This window comes from Ochotona princeps, chromosome 30 (assembly GCF_030435755.1).
Source record: "Ochotona princeps isolate mOchPri1 chromosome 30, mOchPri1.hap1, whole genome shotgun sequence".
Classification (NCBI taxonomy): Eukaryota; Metazoa; Chordata; class Mammalia; order Lagomorpha; family Ochotonidae; genus Ochotona; species Ochotona princeps.
Genome location: NC_080861.1, coordinates 5,083,335 through 5,100,236, shown reverse-complemented (window position 1 = coordinate 5,100,236; position 16,902 = coordinate 5,083,335). Strand labels below are relative to the sequence as shown.

Here is a 16,902-nt window from a genome sequence, read left to right as displayed (position 1 = left end):
AGAAGAAACAAAAATAAAAAATAGAGAAGCGAAATGATGGTGCCTGACTTGGCAGAGTCCCAGCTCTGGTACTTCCTAGCTGGGGACTTCCACAAGTCACTTAACCTCTCTAACTCTATGGGGTTTTTTTTCATTAGTTAAATGGGTATGACAATGGTATTCATTTTGCATTGTCACTGTGAGAATTAAGTAAAACCACTTATTCATTCACCAAGTACCTATTTAGTCTGTATCTTGGGTTGTTTTTGGCATCAATAACTTGGAATAAATGCAAATGGGAAATACACTCTGTGTAGAAGCTGTCACAGTTGAGTTGGAAGATGGGAACTTACTATGAGACATGGTGGGCCCTCGGCAGACACAGGAGATGAGGATAAAGCCACACACATACTAAATGTTCAATAACTGATTGTTGAATCAATGACAGACACCATGAGGGCATTCTGAAGAGAAAATCATTAATTTTGCCAAATAAGTAATTTCTCAGATTTGCAGGTCCCTATATACATATTACAAACATGACAGTCCCTGGAAAATTGTATAAGACTACACATGAAAGAAAACAAATTCAATGCAAGAAAGAAGGCAGTAACAGACAAGGGGAAAAAGAAATGGGACATTCGTTTACACACCTGTCCAAGTGTGCACTCCATGCCACCAAGGAAGTCGGCCTCCTTCAGCCCATTGTGGTTACTGCTAATGTCATGGACTTCAAACCGCAGGCGCTGCACCTCTTCGAAGTAGAAGTCCACAGTAAACAGTTTGGAGTACACTGGGTTTATGCAGGTGCGGATCACTTCTGTCCGGTCAACCTGCAAAGGGTGAGAGAGAGAAGACTCATTAGGGGTTGGGACTTTTTATTATAAGTGAAGCGATGTCCTGGTTTCTTCCAAACCAGAAATGCTCTCCATGAAGCGGGTGGGCAATTCAATAGTCTACAGGGCGGTTCCTTCAGAGAGTGAGGCACAGGTCAAGAGGGAACTCTTATTAGGCATTATAAAGAATGCGAAGGTTCCCGTTTGAATATTTAAAGTACACTGTATCACTTGCTGACAGGGAGAGGCGTGTCAATCATTCACGGCTGCTTGGACCCAGGATGAAAGCTTGTGGTCTCATCTGGGATCAGAAGAAAAGAAATCTGCAATCAATTAGTGATGCCTGATGGGCACAGTAATAGAAAAATGGCACCATAACCAACTCCCACTCAATATGAATTTTCTAACCACTGATTCCAAGCATACTGAAACAGAAAAGAAGACAACTACTTCGAGGCTCAAGTATGTCCTTTATTATGTGTACAATGTTTACCTGCTGCTCAATACCATGGACCCATTTCCTCCATTTTCTCCCTAGGACTCATCCCTGCCACTTTTGGCTCTACTCTGAAACCCAGGCAGCTGACCCCAGTGCAATGGATCCTGTGGGTTTCCTTGTCCTCTCTGTTGTGGGCTCTGAGTCAGTCACAGGGAGGAGTCGGCAGGATCAGACTGTGGCAGGGCAGGGAGGGGCAGGGATGCTTCCTCACAGGCGGATCCTGCTAGCAGACTTGCACTTCAGGAGCTCTTGCACGTGGTTTGTTAACACAGCCATGCTCCTCCTTACCCCTGCCCCTCAAGAGTGAGGGCTGGTAAAGGTGTTCTGGTGCTGGTTCTGAACTTCCAGATGCCTCTTGCGCCCTGTTGCTCCTGTTACCTGTCCATGTCTTGTAAATTGCTCCTCTCTAGGCAGGACAGGGTAGATTCTTACTTAGGTTAAAATCTCTGGTTACACTGCTAATTTTCTGCTGGAATTCTTACCACTAGGTTCCCCTCCCCAAACCCACCCCAAGGTCACAAGTAATAATGCAGGACTTCATTCATATTACTAGAAACTTGAAAGGACCAAGTTGAAGATAACTCCAGCTCTCACAGCATCTCTCAACTGGAGATGTCTTCTCCACATTTTATAAATCAGTTACAGCTTACAGCCTACATGCAAATAGAAACCTGGCATATAAGAGTCACTTAGTAGCACCAATCATGAGAATCTTTCTTCATTTTTAAATAAGTAAAAGGAAAGGGTCTTTCATGAAAATTAAGGGAAGGCAATCTTTGACCACATCACATGTGCCCATGCTGCCCAGCAAAGATAATCTGATACTGCTTCTGTCTGACCTTATACTCTTAAGTTCAATGCTCTGTCCTTAGTCCTGGCCCTTCCTATGCCCCACTTTGACTGAGAGAAGGTGTCCTTTCAGGAATACAGACTCTGGTGCTTGATGGGATGGACAACCCAGGCGTCCTCAGAATGTCCCTGTCTAACAGAAAACTAAAGCAGATGGAAAACTAACTTTCAGGCTGGTGTCAAATGGAATTTTGCAAGTTACTGTTCAGACCTATGGTTCCTGAACTATCCGGCTTCCCATGAAAACCAAGCTTGTATTTGAGCTGAGTTCCACATCCTTCTATAATGATTAGTGTGAGACGGGGCTGATGATGTCGAAGGATGATTGGATGAGTACAACGGTGTTCCGCACTGACCTAATTTTGTTTCAGTTGTTCCAAGATGGTGGTTCTGAGTAATAGTATATAATTCAGAGGTCACCAACAGTCAGTCTGAAAGTGTAAAGTGGCTTGGAGGTTGTCATTTGTCATAGTCAATGTATTTTCCTCCTCATTTTGGAAATGAAGGAATTTGATTTTGGTGTGCTTCTTTCTGGGAAAAAAAAAATCTGGAAATCTTGTGTCTTCTGAAAAAACAATCAGAATATCTAGCAACCGAGGGCCACATTACTACACAGCAACAACGTAAGGTGACCCTCTCAGGGTGTCCCCCCGCCCCCCGTGGTCCTCACCGTGTCTTCCAACATTCTTGCCTTATCTGGCTCCTAGAGGTCCAAATGCACTAACGAGTCCTGTGATCAGATTTAGAGATATTTATTCAGTGCCTTTTGACAAAAAAAAATCAAAATAACTGAAGAAGCAAGTTACAGATGGATGTGAGGTTCTTAGGCTCTCTCCTGTGGATGGAAGAAGAGAATCCAGGCTGGTTCCGATGAGAAGACAGGAGCCGGGAGCTGATGTCTTGGCTCCCTGTTCTCGTCAGCCGGAACGGCACCAAGCGGCAGTGTGCACCAAGCCTGCTTCTCACTTTTTTATTTCTCACTTCCTGATTTCCAATTTACGTTCCCACACAGCTATAAAGGTCAAGGCACACACCTCAGATGCACTCTCCAAGGTAAGCTGCCACCATGCAATTCTGAGTGATTTGGTGTTTTCAAGGAAATGACAAGATGGAAACAAATGACATGCGCACATTTGCATTGCCACCAGATAATTTACAAGGACCGATACAGGATTAGTGAACATCTTGAAGCGTCACCCTAAGGAAAAGAAGGCAGCAATGCTGAGGGAGAGCTGGCAACGCTGAGTGCGTATCTCAGTTATTCCCAACCACTTTGAGCTCCCAGTCACCTCAGAGATCATTGCCTTTGGGGGAGGCTGGAACAGGTGTCACCTGTACAAGAGATTGGGACGGCGCATGTGCTTCATGGAGAGGGTTTAAGGTCAAGCATCATCCACCGGTTGTAGCTACCACATGCATCAACTCTCTCTAAAAGTTCAAACTCCTGTTCCTTATCCATGGTGATTCTGACTCACTGAGTGTAGGGCAGGACCCAGATTTCTGCATTTTTTCAAGTATCCTAGGCAATTCTGATGCAGGAACATTTGCACTGAGGAAATAATGCATTTTGCTTTTATCCCTGGCTCTCCTGTGAGGAGTGATTGGTTTTTCTCTCGTCTTGCAGGCTTTCTGCAGTCTGAAATTGTGAATGCTCATCTTGGATCCTCCCTTGTTATCAAAACTGGTCCATTCACATCACTTCATGTTCACAGGATATGCTCACGTCCAGCTGTAAAATCTGACCCTTACAGCAGCCATGTGATGAAGCTCTTAGTTTCATTCTAATGTGCTCATAGGAATCCTTAGATGTATGGGTGGTGACAGATCCATCCATTAAAAGTTGCTTTTTAAATGAAATGCTGTTTGAAAAAAATCTCATCTAAACTATTTCAATGTAATAATTTGATATATAAAAGTGACCATTTTTTTTTGTCACAGGCACCCCTAGAGAAAAAAAATATTTTTGTATGCATGTATCCAATTTCTTCATTGGGGTAAATATCTAGGGATGAAAGAGGTGTCTGTCTAACTTTGCAGGTTTTAACAGGTGGGTGATGGTGTCTCATCGTGGTTTTAATTTGCATTTCCCTAAAATTAATCATGTGGAGTATCGTTTCATATGCTTATTTGCCATCTGTATGTCTTCTTTGATGAAGTGGCTAATCAAGCCTGTTGACAGGTACTTGCTTTTCGCCCTCATGCCAACTCTATGACATAAGTACTAATATTATCCGCTCTTTCTGAAACACAGACAGACCCCATAACTGGCCAATTTTACACATCTTTGTAAGCAGCAGAGGTGGGTTCTGACCCAAGTCTCTACATTTGGTCATTCCACTATTTAGTTGTGTAAATCAGAAGCTTTTCCTCATAAACTCTGTGGTCAGGGTAATAAATAAATCAGACGCAGATGTGAAATGTGGAACTGATGGGGCACCTTCATCAACAGGGCTCCGGTTGTAGCCCTGGAGATGTGGTTTATCAATTGGGCAGATTGGAGAAACAAACACTGTCTCTTTAAAAAAATGGATTATGTGGGGGACAAGGCACAGCCTAAGACCAGACACACAATGGACATCTGCTCTCAGTGATGACAAGAGCTGCAGCTTCAGGGGACTGAGAACTAACTAACAGGGGACGTGTGACTGGTGGAAAGGAGCTGAAGGCAGGAGTTAAAACTTAGGCCATAACTCCAATAAACTTGACTGCGTTTGAGTTTATTTTTCCTAGGTTTCCCAATGAAGAATGACAGAGACCCCAGGGTGCACTTACAACTACATATTTCCTGAAATGGATATTCTTTAAATGTTTCCTATAAATTTATTTAGTAATGGTAGGGATACACTAATTTTCTGTCAACAAAGAATGAATAAGTTTCTTTACATTAAAAAAGATAATTTATAACAATGTTTCAAATGATGCAGTTTCCAAGGAGACATATCATGTAACATTTAAATAAAACACACTGCCTAGCCAAAAGCAAGATCATTCCATTTCAAGGTTGTTTGTGACTATGAAGATTTGAGACTTCTAGTTTCCAGATTGGGAGAGAATTCATTTCTGTACTTAGGACAGCAGCTCCGGCACACTAACGCACCATTCAGTCTCTAAGGAAACACCCATTCCAGCACCTCTCCTGGATTGCTCTAGAAAAATGCGTCCTTTTGCTGGAAAAACCTCCCAGGGCTCCAGATGACACGGAGTAGGGATTACGAGTGTCTCTCACCTGCTGTCAGCCCAACGCGTTCTCACCATTCCCCCTCTTGAGGTGCACTGAGTCTGGCTCTCCAGGAACATGACCTCTGGTGCCAGGAAGTTTCTGCAGAGTTCTAGGGATGAACTTGCTGCAAAATCCAAAGCTAAGCACTCTCTCCATCAGCAGAAGCACCTGGGACCTAACTGCTCCACACCATGCCCAGGAGTGTGGTCTGTGTCACCATGCCCAGGAGTGTGGTCTGCAAGTCAATTCCAGGAAGGTCAATGTGCAGGCAACTTCAAGGGCCAGTAGTGGGACTTCCTTTACTGCCCTTCTTATCCCGCTAGGCTGTCGGCTTCATCTCCATGGAGCTTGGGCTGATTCCCAGTGGACTTGCAGGTAGGTCTGGTCTCAGATATGCCTTCTGGTACCGTATGCCTCGTGTCCTCCATGCTGTTCCTATCCCTCAACTTGAGGACCCAGTGCAAAGCTCAGTGTTCTGATGTCTGCTCCATACCTCACTGCCTTGAACCCCAGCCCACAGAGCTGGAAGGTCCTGTCTACTCTGAGAGTGCTCATACAACTTTCTGTGATGTTCTGCATTGTCCAAATGGTTGCTACTGGCCATGTGTGGCTCTTCAGTACATGAAACATACTGCTTTATACCTAGATTTCATTACCTTACGTATAATTTAAACAGCCATAGCACTCTGTCAGCCTGTGCAAGATGAAAGCACACTCACATTACATTACATTGGTGTGGAGACCCTAAGGGGATTTATTTTCTAGAAAAAAAAAAAGGAACTCCCATCTTCTGACTCATACACTAAATATCTACAGCATCCAAGGGTGGGCCAGGCCAAAGCTGGGAGCCAAGAACACAGGCCAGGTCTCCCACGTGTGTGGGCCAGAACCTAGTTAATTGAGCCACAAGCTGCTGCCACTCAGGGTGCACACAGGTAGCTGGAAGTGGGAACTGTAACAGGAAGCCTGAAATGGGAACTGAGCTGGGGCTCAGATCCAGGCACCCCATTATAAGATGGTGCCTCTCCAACCCCCACCAATTTCTACATATCTGCCCTTGATTTTAATATATATTGGTAGTTTCCAGTCTTTGCTGCACATACCTTGGGATCTCAAAAACAATTAAATTAGAATCTCTGGGAGTGGAACCTTAGCATCAGTTTAAAAATCTACCCAGGTGATTCCAACGCGATGTCAGGTTTTGGAACCAGTAATATTATTTTATTAGCAGTCATGGCTCAGATCCAAAGTCAAACGACACTGGGAACCAGCGCCACTCTGTAATCTCTGAACTCCAAAGCCCCTGTTCCTAGGTCAGGCTTTGTGTGTTAACTCCTTCCTGTGTCCTGGGTGACTGCAGTTCAGACTGCTGAGCACTCACTGCAGAATGTCAGAACTGAACAAAATGCAGCGTGGGGAAAGTTGGGTTGTTGGAATGTTCTGTGCACTGCCACACTCCCTATTTGTGAAACACAAAGCAGTCACTCTGTATCTTCACAGCTTTCTGATCTGCTGAGTCCCAGGATACTGACTTATATGCAGCCTTTTGCTCAGGTTTCTTTGCCAGCTTGTTTTTCTTCAGGCAGGGGGAGGCAGCCTTGGAGATCAGCAGTCAGGAGGAGAGAGATTTTGGTGCATTTGGGGGGGGGGGGAGGAGGACATTCCCTTCCTCAGGTTACAATTTTGACAGTGACTATGCTGCTCCTTGCACAACTTCCTTCAAGTCCCTCTTTTTGCAAAGCTCCAACTCTCTCATACCACTATCTCTTGCAAAGCCCCAGCTCTCTTTCAGTGCCTCCTCTGTTGGCCCTCCTGGGTCCACTGATAGTGACTTCATTGTTGCTATCCACAGGGCATCTCTAGTGCCCTTTACTGATTCCTTCAGCCTTGCCCATACATCTTGATATGGTTGCTTCTCTTGCATCTCTTCTGTTACAACTCTTATGGGGTCCATGAGGCCCTCAAAATGTCCCCAAATGCTGCAGAGCCCAAGAGGGCTGTCTAAATCCCAAGAGCAGGTTAGGTTGTGTCTACTCTGGTGGTTCAAAATGAGTGAATCACATTGGCTTGCGGGACTTTGAAAACAGGTAATCCTTGGGTGATTCACACAGTAACTTCCTCTTAGCAACAAAAGCCTATTTCCCAGCTATGTTCAGTATCAGGTCAAAAGGAACCTACACTGAGCAGGTAGTGTGTACCAGATGCTGCTCCAACCACTTCACACACCTTGTCCCACTTAGTCATCCCAACAAACAAGTATCATCACTTTGTGCTTCAACACATGAGGAAACTAAGGTCAAAGGTTAACTCATCCAAGGTTACCCAGCTGCCCTCTAAAGCCTTCTCCCAGGACACAACATCTTTTCAGAAGAAGTCAAACCTAAGTAGATACCACCTGAGCCCAATGGTTGGTAGCAGGGACATTGTGAATGCTCAACACTTCCAGTGCTCTCTGGAGGAAGAATAATTGTCAGCACCCTCAACTGGGTAAAGCCTTTTCAGCACGACCCTGGAGGGTCCAGCATGACTCTGTCTCCCAAACTTCCTCCTCCTCCTCTTGCCACATTGTACTCTTCAAGGTCCTTTTGCTTGCGCAGAGCCCCTCCAGACCAGGAGAAAACTGGGTGTTCCAAGTCAAGACTATAACAAAGGATTCTATAACACAAAGCATTTTCTTTTTCAGTTCTAAATCAATTGTCTTGTAGTACCTCTTCTGCAGCCACAGGCTGGCACATACACATCAAAGTATCAGCCACTGCCTTGCAAAAGTCATGGCTGCCTGACCAGACCAGGTGCAGAAAGGTGTTGGATCGCAGTTTGTAATGACAGTCAGATCCTCAGCATATGGAGCTTCGAGGCGAATCCCACACAAGTGTAAAGCAATCTGCACTTCACTCAGATGTTGGTTATTAATAGGACATCCCCACCCACTTCATCTTGCTGTCACAGCTGCAGAGTCCTCCAGAGAGGTCATGCAAGACTGACGAGTCTTGATTTTTTTTTGTTGTTATTAGCTGATGTTTGAAAATAACGCCAGATGTGGCATATACAGACCAAGAATGACATGCTTACCAAGCAAGCAGCAGGCTGTGAGGGACTAGCTGAGGCTGTCTCCCCTCTCCCTGCCCCACAGTAGGCACCCCATGCAAGCATGATGTAGTGGGGGTTGTCCTGCAGCTTGGGTCAACTTTCCTAAGTTCCCTAACTCCCTCTCCTCTGATTCTTTCAGAATAGTCACTATTTAATCTTCTGATTCCCAACTGTCCAAACTGTGAGTCAGTCACAGGATTCAAACAGACCTTCTCCAAATGCCGTTGGGGGGTGGGGGGGAACACATGGCCTATGACTCTGTGCCATGACACTCTGGTATTATTTAGGGAATGCACACCTCTCTCCGACACTTGTTTAGATGTGTGTTATTGATAGCAGCAATCTCAGATCTCAAAATTGCAGGGTTCATCAAGCCTGGAAATGACAGCAGATTTCACTCTGCCTCTCAAATGAGTGATGAGTGGAAACGACCTGAAGCCATCGCTGATTGAGGCAGACTGATCACTTAGTCATGCCTGCCTTGGGCGCAGCAGAGGTAAGGATGACTCTGGTGTCACAGGCATATAATTTCTCATCTGTTCCTGTGCTTCAATTGTTGATGGAGGAAGCTGATTTTCAGACTCTCAGGAAATGGGCTAGCCTAGGTATCCTGCTAAAACGGCATCCTCCAGTTCCCATAGCTACATACTGGCAACCAAACAATGGACCTGGCTAAGGCCCCCTGTCTCTAAGTGCAGGTCTCGGTTTCATAACACCAAGTAGGTTGCCTATGGCATCTGGGGCTTAGCAACATCTAAACAACATTCTTAAAAAAATCTCCCGAAGGAGGCAACACTGTGGAAGGGGCCACACCAGGAAATAGGGTAGCCCAGGTGTCTTACTATGAAGACTACATGGCCAGGTGTCACCGCTGGGTCTCTGCATAGCAGTGTTTTAGAGTAGTGCCTCCTAGCAGCTTCTGGAAGGGAGGCATCCTGCAGTCAACCAGGATATGGGAGACTTTGCCTTTGACCATCATCATGCAGAATGCATGAGAAAGGCTCTGAGGACTCCTCCATGAAATAGATGCTGTACCGTTTCAAGTCTGTCCAAATTCATCAAACTCTGAGAAGTTAGAAGATGCAGTGACGGAGAAAAGCGGCTTTCTCTGGGACTCAGAAGGTGCCACTTAGAGGCCTGCCTGGTCTCTCTCTTTTCTGTGCAATCAGGCGTTGTTTAGTACAAGTCTAGGATAGTGACCATGGGAATATCACTAAAACTTCATCCCTGGACTTACTTTCCATGGTGACACAAGATCCAGCACCCAGTCCTTCAGCCTTTGTTACACAGATTTGAGCTGTTTTATTAACCCTCAGAAATCTTCCTTGTATTTAATTATTTGTTCATGATACGGTTCCATAGGCTCTGGGATTTCCCCTCAACACTCCTTCATGTCCTTTCCTCCCATTAATTTCCCCTATATTATTACAATAGTATAGTCCTTCAGAAACATTCATAAGTTTCAAAATTCTATTATTTAAGTGTATCCTGACATTGTAGGCATGGACCATGGCAGAGAGTGCGGGAGCCTATTGTCAAGATAGATTTAACAGTTTCATTGGGAGTGCATCTTTGATTTGGAAGTGGAGGTGCATACTGCATTGTATCTTCACATCTGGATAGGACAGTGTCAATTGTTTTTTTTTTTTTTATATATATTTATTATTTAACTTCAGTAATTACATTGTATTATGTGACACAATTACATAGATACTTGGGTTCTCCCCACCCCTCCCCAAACCCTCCCACCATGGTGGATTCCTCCACCTTGTTGCATAACCACAGCTCAAGTTCAGTTGAGATTCCCCCATTGCAAGCGTATACCAAACATAGAGTCCAGCATCTTATTGTCCAGTCAAGTCCAACGGCTTCTTAGGTATACCCTCTCTGGTCTGAAGACAGAGCCAGCAGAGCATCATCCCAGTCAATTGAAAGCTCCAACATACCATCAGCAAAAATTTACATCATTATGGAATTAATTGACATAGTAATGAGTAACCAACATGTTAAAAGTAAATGCGAGTTCCCAGTCACCTTCTGTGACCACCTCACCTATACTTCAATCTTAGTTTATACACAACATATAACATTCAAAACATAACATGTTATACATAACATCATATCATCTTAAATTAAGGCAAACATGTGGTATTTAACCTTTTGGGATTGGCTCATTTCCCTTAGCATTATGGTTTCCAGTTTGGCCCATTTGGCCACAAAGAACTGCATTTTGTTTTTTTTAATAGCTGAGTAGTATTCCATGGAGTAGATGAACCATAGCTTTCTTATCCAATCCTCTGTTGATGGGCATTTTGGTTGCTTCCATGTTTTTGCAATTACTGATTGTGCTGCTATGAGCATAGGAGTGCATGTTGGTTTCTCATAAAACAAGTGTTCTGGATATATTCCTAGGAGTGCTATTGCTGGATCATACGGTATGTTGAATTTGAGTTGTTTGAATATTCTCCATACTGATTTCCATAGAGACTGTACCGGACAGTGTCAATTGTACAGCTCCTCTAGACGACTGTATATACACATGTTTTCCTACATATCTACTGATCTTGTATTTTGTGTGAGGGTTGCCCTATGTCAGAGAGAACATATGATATTTGTCCTTTGAGGACTGGCTCATTTCACTGAGCATGATGGAATTGACAGCATTTTTCCTTTGGCGATTCAAAGGTTGACGCTGCTTACACAAGGGTTCAGAGAAGACATGGGCAGTGGAGATTCAGAGTCTAGGACTCACAGTTTGCTTCCTGATTCCTGACTTTGTGGGTCTGTGTCTACCCTGTGATTGGCAGACTTCTAATTTCTGCACTATTGCAGATGAGGACTCCCAGAAGGTTTATGCAGTTGCGCACACTGTAAAGCTCTCAAATACAGCCCTCCCCTCCTATTTCCATTTCTTTCTTTTTCAGTAAACAGCAGAGTTTGTGATAAATGGAAAGGATCAGTAATCAGAAAATTAATCTCAATGGATTTCCAATTCGCTGACAACCACTTGGGCAGAATGAATCTTTATGGCAGTTTCTATGGGACTGTCACAAAATGATGTCTTTATTAGAGAAAATAAAAATTCTTCTCTTTCTTTTTCTCCCAACCACTATTTTTTCTTTTTCAAAAGATTTATTTGAAAGGCAGAGTTACACACAGAGAAAAAGAGAGCTTTCATGTGCTAGTTCACTTCCCAAATGGCCACAACAGCAGGGTATAATGCAGTTAAATTCAGGGGCCTATAACTCTCTCTAGGTTTCCCATAGAGATGGTAGTGGCTCCAGCTACTTGGGTATCCTCCACTTTGGTACATTAGTAGGAGCTGGATGGGAAGTGCTACAGCCAGTGCATCAAACAGCACCCATGTGGAATGTGCTGACTCAGGGAGCAGTTTAACCCACCACAGCACAATATCAGCCCTCTCTCTTGCATTTTTAACTGTCCACATGCACAGTCTTAAAATACATACATACTTCTGGCAAGATCCCTCTTTCAGTGAAGTCTCTTACTGTGACTGTGGTTTGACTCGTCTTAGTTCGTTCACTGAAAAACTTACACCACTGAACCATTCACAAGAGACAGGAACTATTGCAGAGTGGGGTCAGATTTCCAAGCAGCAAAATTTTCCAACACACCATTATTACCACCATCACCATCGTCCTGAAGTGATCATTAAACAATACTTACTGCATGCCTATATATTTTGGAGCTGAGTATTTCTATTATCATAAAAGAAGAAGCAAATCAACAATGACTGGGGTTCTTGGAGAGCCCATGATGGGTTCTGCACTAAGCTCCTGATGAGGCTTCACAAAGTGCTGCTATGCTGGCCCCTAGTGCAACAGATTGGAGAATTCAAGAGAAATAACCCAAAGTACACAGCTTTCTTGCAACAATAACAATGACTTCAATGCCTAAACCTGGCCCCTTCGGGACCCATTTTTTCAAATAGTAGCTAATTTTTTTTCCTATGTCTCATTTAACAAACTAAAGGAATTCTTTGCAAAAGCTTCTGGTTAGCAATTTGTACTCATGTCTGTGCATTCTCACATTTACTCTAAGACGAACAAGTGCATGCGATTTTTCCAGCACGGAGTTAAGCTCAAGAGTTAGCATTGAATTAGATACATCACCATCTAAGCCAAAGCATAGACCCCAGCTCACAGCATGTGTTCTGTTGGAGGTCCTATGTTCCTTATTGCAAAATCCTGGACACACAGGAAGGACACTTGCTGTGGTGGAGGCAACACTGTGGGTGCCTCGCATGGAGGCCTTCTTGCCCCAACCCAGAAGAAGACAGATAGAAAACAATTTCTCATGAGCAACATCTTCAGATATACGGCATGTGGTTCAAGTGCAAGAACCTTTCCATGTGGTTCTAACAGCAACTCCGCCAACCCTCTGTACTCTGGGGCATTCTATCTGAGCCGGCAGTGCTCTGACAGCTGAGCGGAGTGGTTTTCTTATATTTTGTGCAGCAACACATTCTGCTTTCAGAAAATAATGGGCAGGGACCAATATGAAGTAGGCTTTGGTTGTCCAAAGAAAAGATCCTTCTTAGAATTAGGAAAAAAAATCAAAATAGGAAAAAGACATCATGCAGTAGGAATGAAGAAGAAATGTAGCCAAGGGATCAGAAGAGAAGAAGGAATGGACCAAGGCTCTTTAGATTTCTTCTAATTGAGAATTCTAATTGTATGCATGACTGAAATATGTTTTTTTGTTCCTTATTGGCTTTGATAGCCAGAATGGATAGTTTTAAATACCTCAAAGGTAGGTAATTAGATTATTTGTTGTTGATTTCTAGCTCTCTGAACCAATCTGAGGATATTTTCTTGATCCAATACACATGTACAAATACAAACAAAACAGAATGTGTATATTAATCATGACTTTCCGTTTCTTTCTTTTTCATATATTGATGTCTTCAGATGTTCCTGACCTTGGAGAGACTGCTTGCCCCAGGACCAACTAATTCTCAGTACTAGCAAAAACACCTTGGAGATGACCTTTGGGCAAAAGAGCCCAGAGCCATTCTCCTGTCCTAATGACCCCACGGCTAGGGATTAGGCAACTAGAAACAGCCGTCCTGCTCTATAGGATCTGAAATGATTAAAATCCAATTGTAAACCCACTTGGGCTTCAGAGTCTATTCCTCCTCATAGTTATTTAGGACCCTTGTTGCTTTTCATGTTTCTCCCCTCCCCTATCCTGACAAGCCCACCCAGGGCCTCGCTGGGTGGCTGTGTGCTGTGCCATGCCACCTGTCTCTAGGGAACTGTGAGAAAACATTTTCTCCAACCTGCATGTTTCTCCACATCTGATTAAAATAAATCCTGGTATCCACAAAAAGTCTTCTAGGAATACAGACTAGTAGAGAAGGAGCAAGTGAATGCTGGGATTATTTTGTTGTTATAACTTGCTTTTCCTGGCCTCTAAGGTCAGCCAAAGAAAAAGCTGACATTTCTTGAACACATACTGCGTGCTGCTGTGCCTGCGTTGTACCCCTGAGGCTCAGGACAGCACAGTAAAATCAGGCTGAGGCAGCCGACACCTTCATTTAAGCATATGAGAAATGACACTAGAGAAAGTAGTTTGTCCAGAGTCACATCTTCAGCTTCTGGCAGTGCTGGTGATGAAGTCATCTTTTTTGCTCTAAGTTTTTATTTTTCCATCCTATACCCCTCCCCGTTATCTCTGAATTTCAAATATAAATGTCAATTCAGCTTTGCACTGATTTTTCATCAAGAATGCAAACACACTGTCTGTCTTGGCTTTTCAAATAAAATCATAAGAAGTAAGTAAAAAAAATATAAGTGATAGTACTTGGTGCAGCTGCTAAGATGCCACCTGGCATGTGTGCATCCTGTAAGAGAGTGCCTGCGTTTCGAGTCTGACTAATTAGCATTCTGGAGGCAGGAAGCGATGACTCTAGTAGTGGAGTTCCTGCCGCCTCTGTGAGCGAGCCAGGTTGAGAGGTGTGTTCTCCTAGTTTCCGCTTAGCCTATCAGGGCTCTTGTGGACATTTGGAGGAGTGATCCAGAAGATGCCAAAGCTCTGTCTTTGTCTCTTCCAAAAGAATTGAAAATAATTTTAACAAATTTATTTTTTTTAAAAAAAGCAAGCAACTGAAATGGAAAAGGAATCCTCCCATCTCCTGCCCACAAAACTAACTGGTTTCTTGGCCATGCACATTCTGGTTCTGATGGATGAAAGAGGCAACCTGACAGTTGAGGCACATAGGTACAGGTATACAAGGTACTCCAGGTACTGCAATGGTGCCGGTTTCTGCAGGTGGAACTATCTGGGGCTGATAGAGCCAGCATTCGAGTGCCCTGGTCACAAGTAGAGCCTGCATCTGTGTGTGCAGAACTAGACATCTAGCTCTGATCTGTAGTCTGGCTTCATCCTCAGACTCCTCACACGTTCTGTTTACAGTGGCTCCCTAGGTCATCTCATACAAGCTCATGGTTTCACATAAAACATAAACAAACATGATAACTACTGAACTGGCATCTCAGGTCCTGCCGTAAACAACAGCCACACATCTCTTTCTTGTGCTGTCCTATCCCGACACGGTGCAGAGGCACAGGAGTTCTGTTCAGGGCTCAGGTGGAGAAACCAGCCAAAGAGGCTTTGGTTTCTTGGAACAAAGCAGAGGGAACTTCTTATCTAAGCATCTAATTGACATCAGAGAGATCTTTGTGGAGAGCAATTAAGAGAGGGCTGGGAGTCCCATGAAGCTATTGCAACAGAAACACATTTTCTGGTAAACCAGCCAGGAAGTTAGCACAGAACCAGGGAAAAGGACAGCCAAGATATTTCTCTTTGCTGTCACCCCTGGGGATCAAGTAGGCTGTGTGAAGGTCCTGGATTTCAACCACCCAGGAACAATCCAGGCAAGTCATGGGGTTATCTCAAAAGCACTTTTCCAAGACACCCACAAATCACCAGAAAAAAACAGGGGGATGCATTTCTAGCTCTGCTACCTTGAGCCAATTAAGCACAACTTTGGACCAAATAAGGTCTGAACAATGAGCTACTTTGACCTAGAGGGGCTCCTAGGAATCCAGGCTTTGCCCGTGAAGTCACACCCACGCCAGAGCGAGGGCTTCTCTCAGGACTGACAGTGAAGAAAACCTCAGGGCCACTGCCCTGTTGCTGAACAGAAGGTAAGGCTGAAGCTCTCAGAACCATGTGAGGTTTCCAAGGACCCTCACACTCCTCCACGCACATTCAGTGCTAAGGTATGACAATCCACAGAACCGGAGACTCTTGCAAACACTTCATGGTCTAAGACACATGTCAGAGCTCCTGATAATCGCTTCTCAGCCTTTTGGCCAAGGTCAAGTGTAGAGCTCCTGATAACCTTTCCCATTCTAGTTCCTGCAGCAAAGTTACCCAGCCCAGCAAAAGCCACTCCATTCTCCCACCCACAGGCTCAGGCAGAAACCTTCAGATTACATTGACTGCCTCTTTTCCTCACATCCCATATCTCTCCTATCAGCAAAGTGCTATCTTCTCTTCAAAATAGGTTCTGAATCTGGATATGTCTCACTCTCTCCATTTGCATCACTTAACCCTAACCTTCTATTTACTCATTCTGTATTATGAGAATATCCACCTAACCAGGTCTCCATCTTCACCTGCCTTGAATCTCACCTCAACACAGTAGCCAGAGTAATCCTGTCAAAACTCACCAGGTGAGATAATTCTTCTTAAAATCTTCCAACAAGGGATGGCACAATGGCTCAATTGGCTATTCTCCAAATACAAGCACCAGCATCCTATATGGGCACTGGTTTGTGTCCTGGCTGCTCCACTTTCCATCCAGCTCCCTGCTTGTGGCCTGGGAAAACAGCAGAGGATGGCCCAGGACTTCCGGGTCCTCCACCCACACGGGTGACCTGCAGGAGGCTCCTGGCTAAGAAATTTTCTTGGCACCTTTTCAGAACACTTCCTGTTGCCATTTGTCACTTTGTTTTTTCTTCCTCAGCACTCACTACTAGCTAATGTCCTGTAAATCCTACTCCTTTTCTGAGTCTATTGTCAGTTATTGATCACCTGCATGAGAACAGCATTTAAAGCACTCAGCAAGTGATTTAGTGATCACAGTGTTTATAACATTTAGTAACCGTTCCACAGGAGCATCAGCCGGTCCTTGCAAACGCTGGTGCAGAGGGAAAGGGTGGTCATTGTCAACCGTCAATGTAAAAGTGACTGAATGAATATCAAATCCACATTTACATCCAATGAGGAAAAGCCAACAGGCTAGAAATGAACTGGGAACGGATGCTCAGATAGAAGGGCTGAACTTGTAAGCGAATTCTTATAATAGTCTAGAAATAAAAGTACTCAGCCAGCTCAGAAAAACTGAACAGGTGGAACGCAGTAGGATGGGAGTAATATACGCTCAAGTTCTCATTTGA

At 44.1% G+C, this 16,902-nt stretch overlaps 1 protein-coding gene across 1 annotated transcript in view; it reads right to left on the bottom strand.

Annotated features, from left to right (window-relative positions):
• Positions 1-16,902, bottom strand: part of CPNE4 (copine 4) — a 277,997-nt gene that overhangs the window by 106,023 nt on the left and 155,072 nt on the right. The window contains exon 3 of the mRNA XM_058657050.1: positions 633-812. Coding sequence (XP_058513033.1) covers positions 633-812 — 180 coding nt within the window. The remainder of the gene's footprint in view (positions 1-632; positions 813-16,902) is intronic.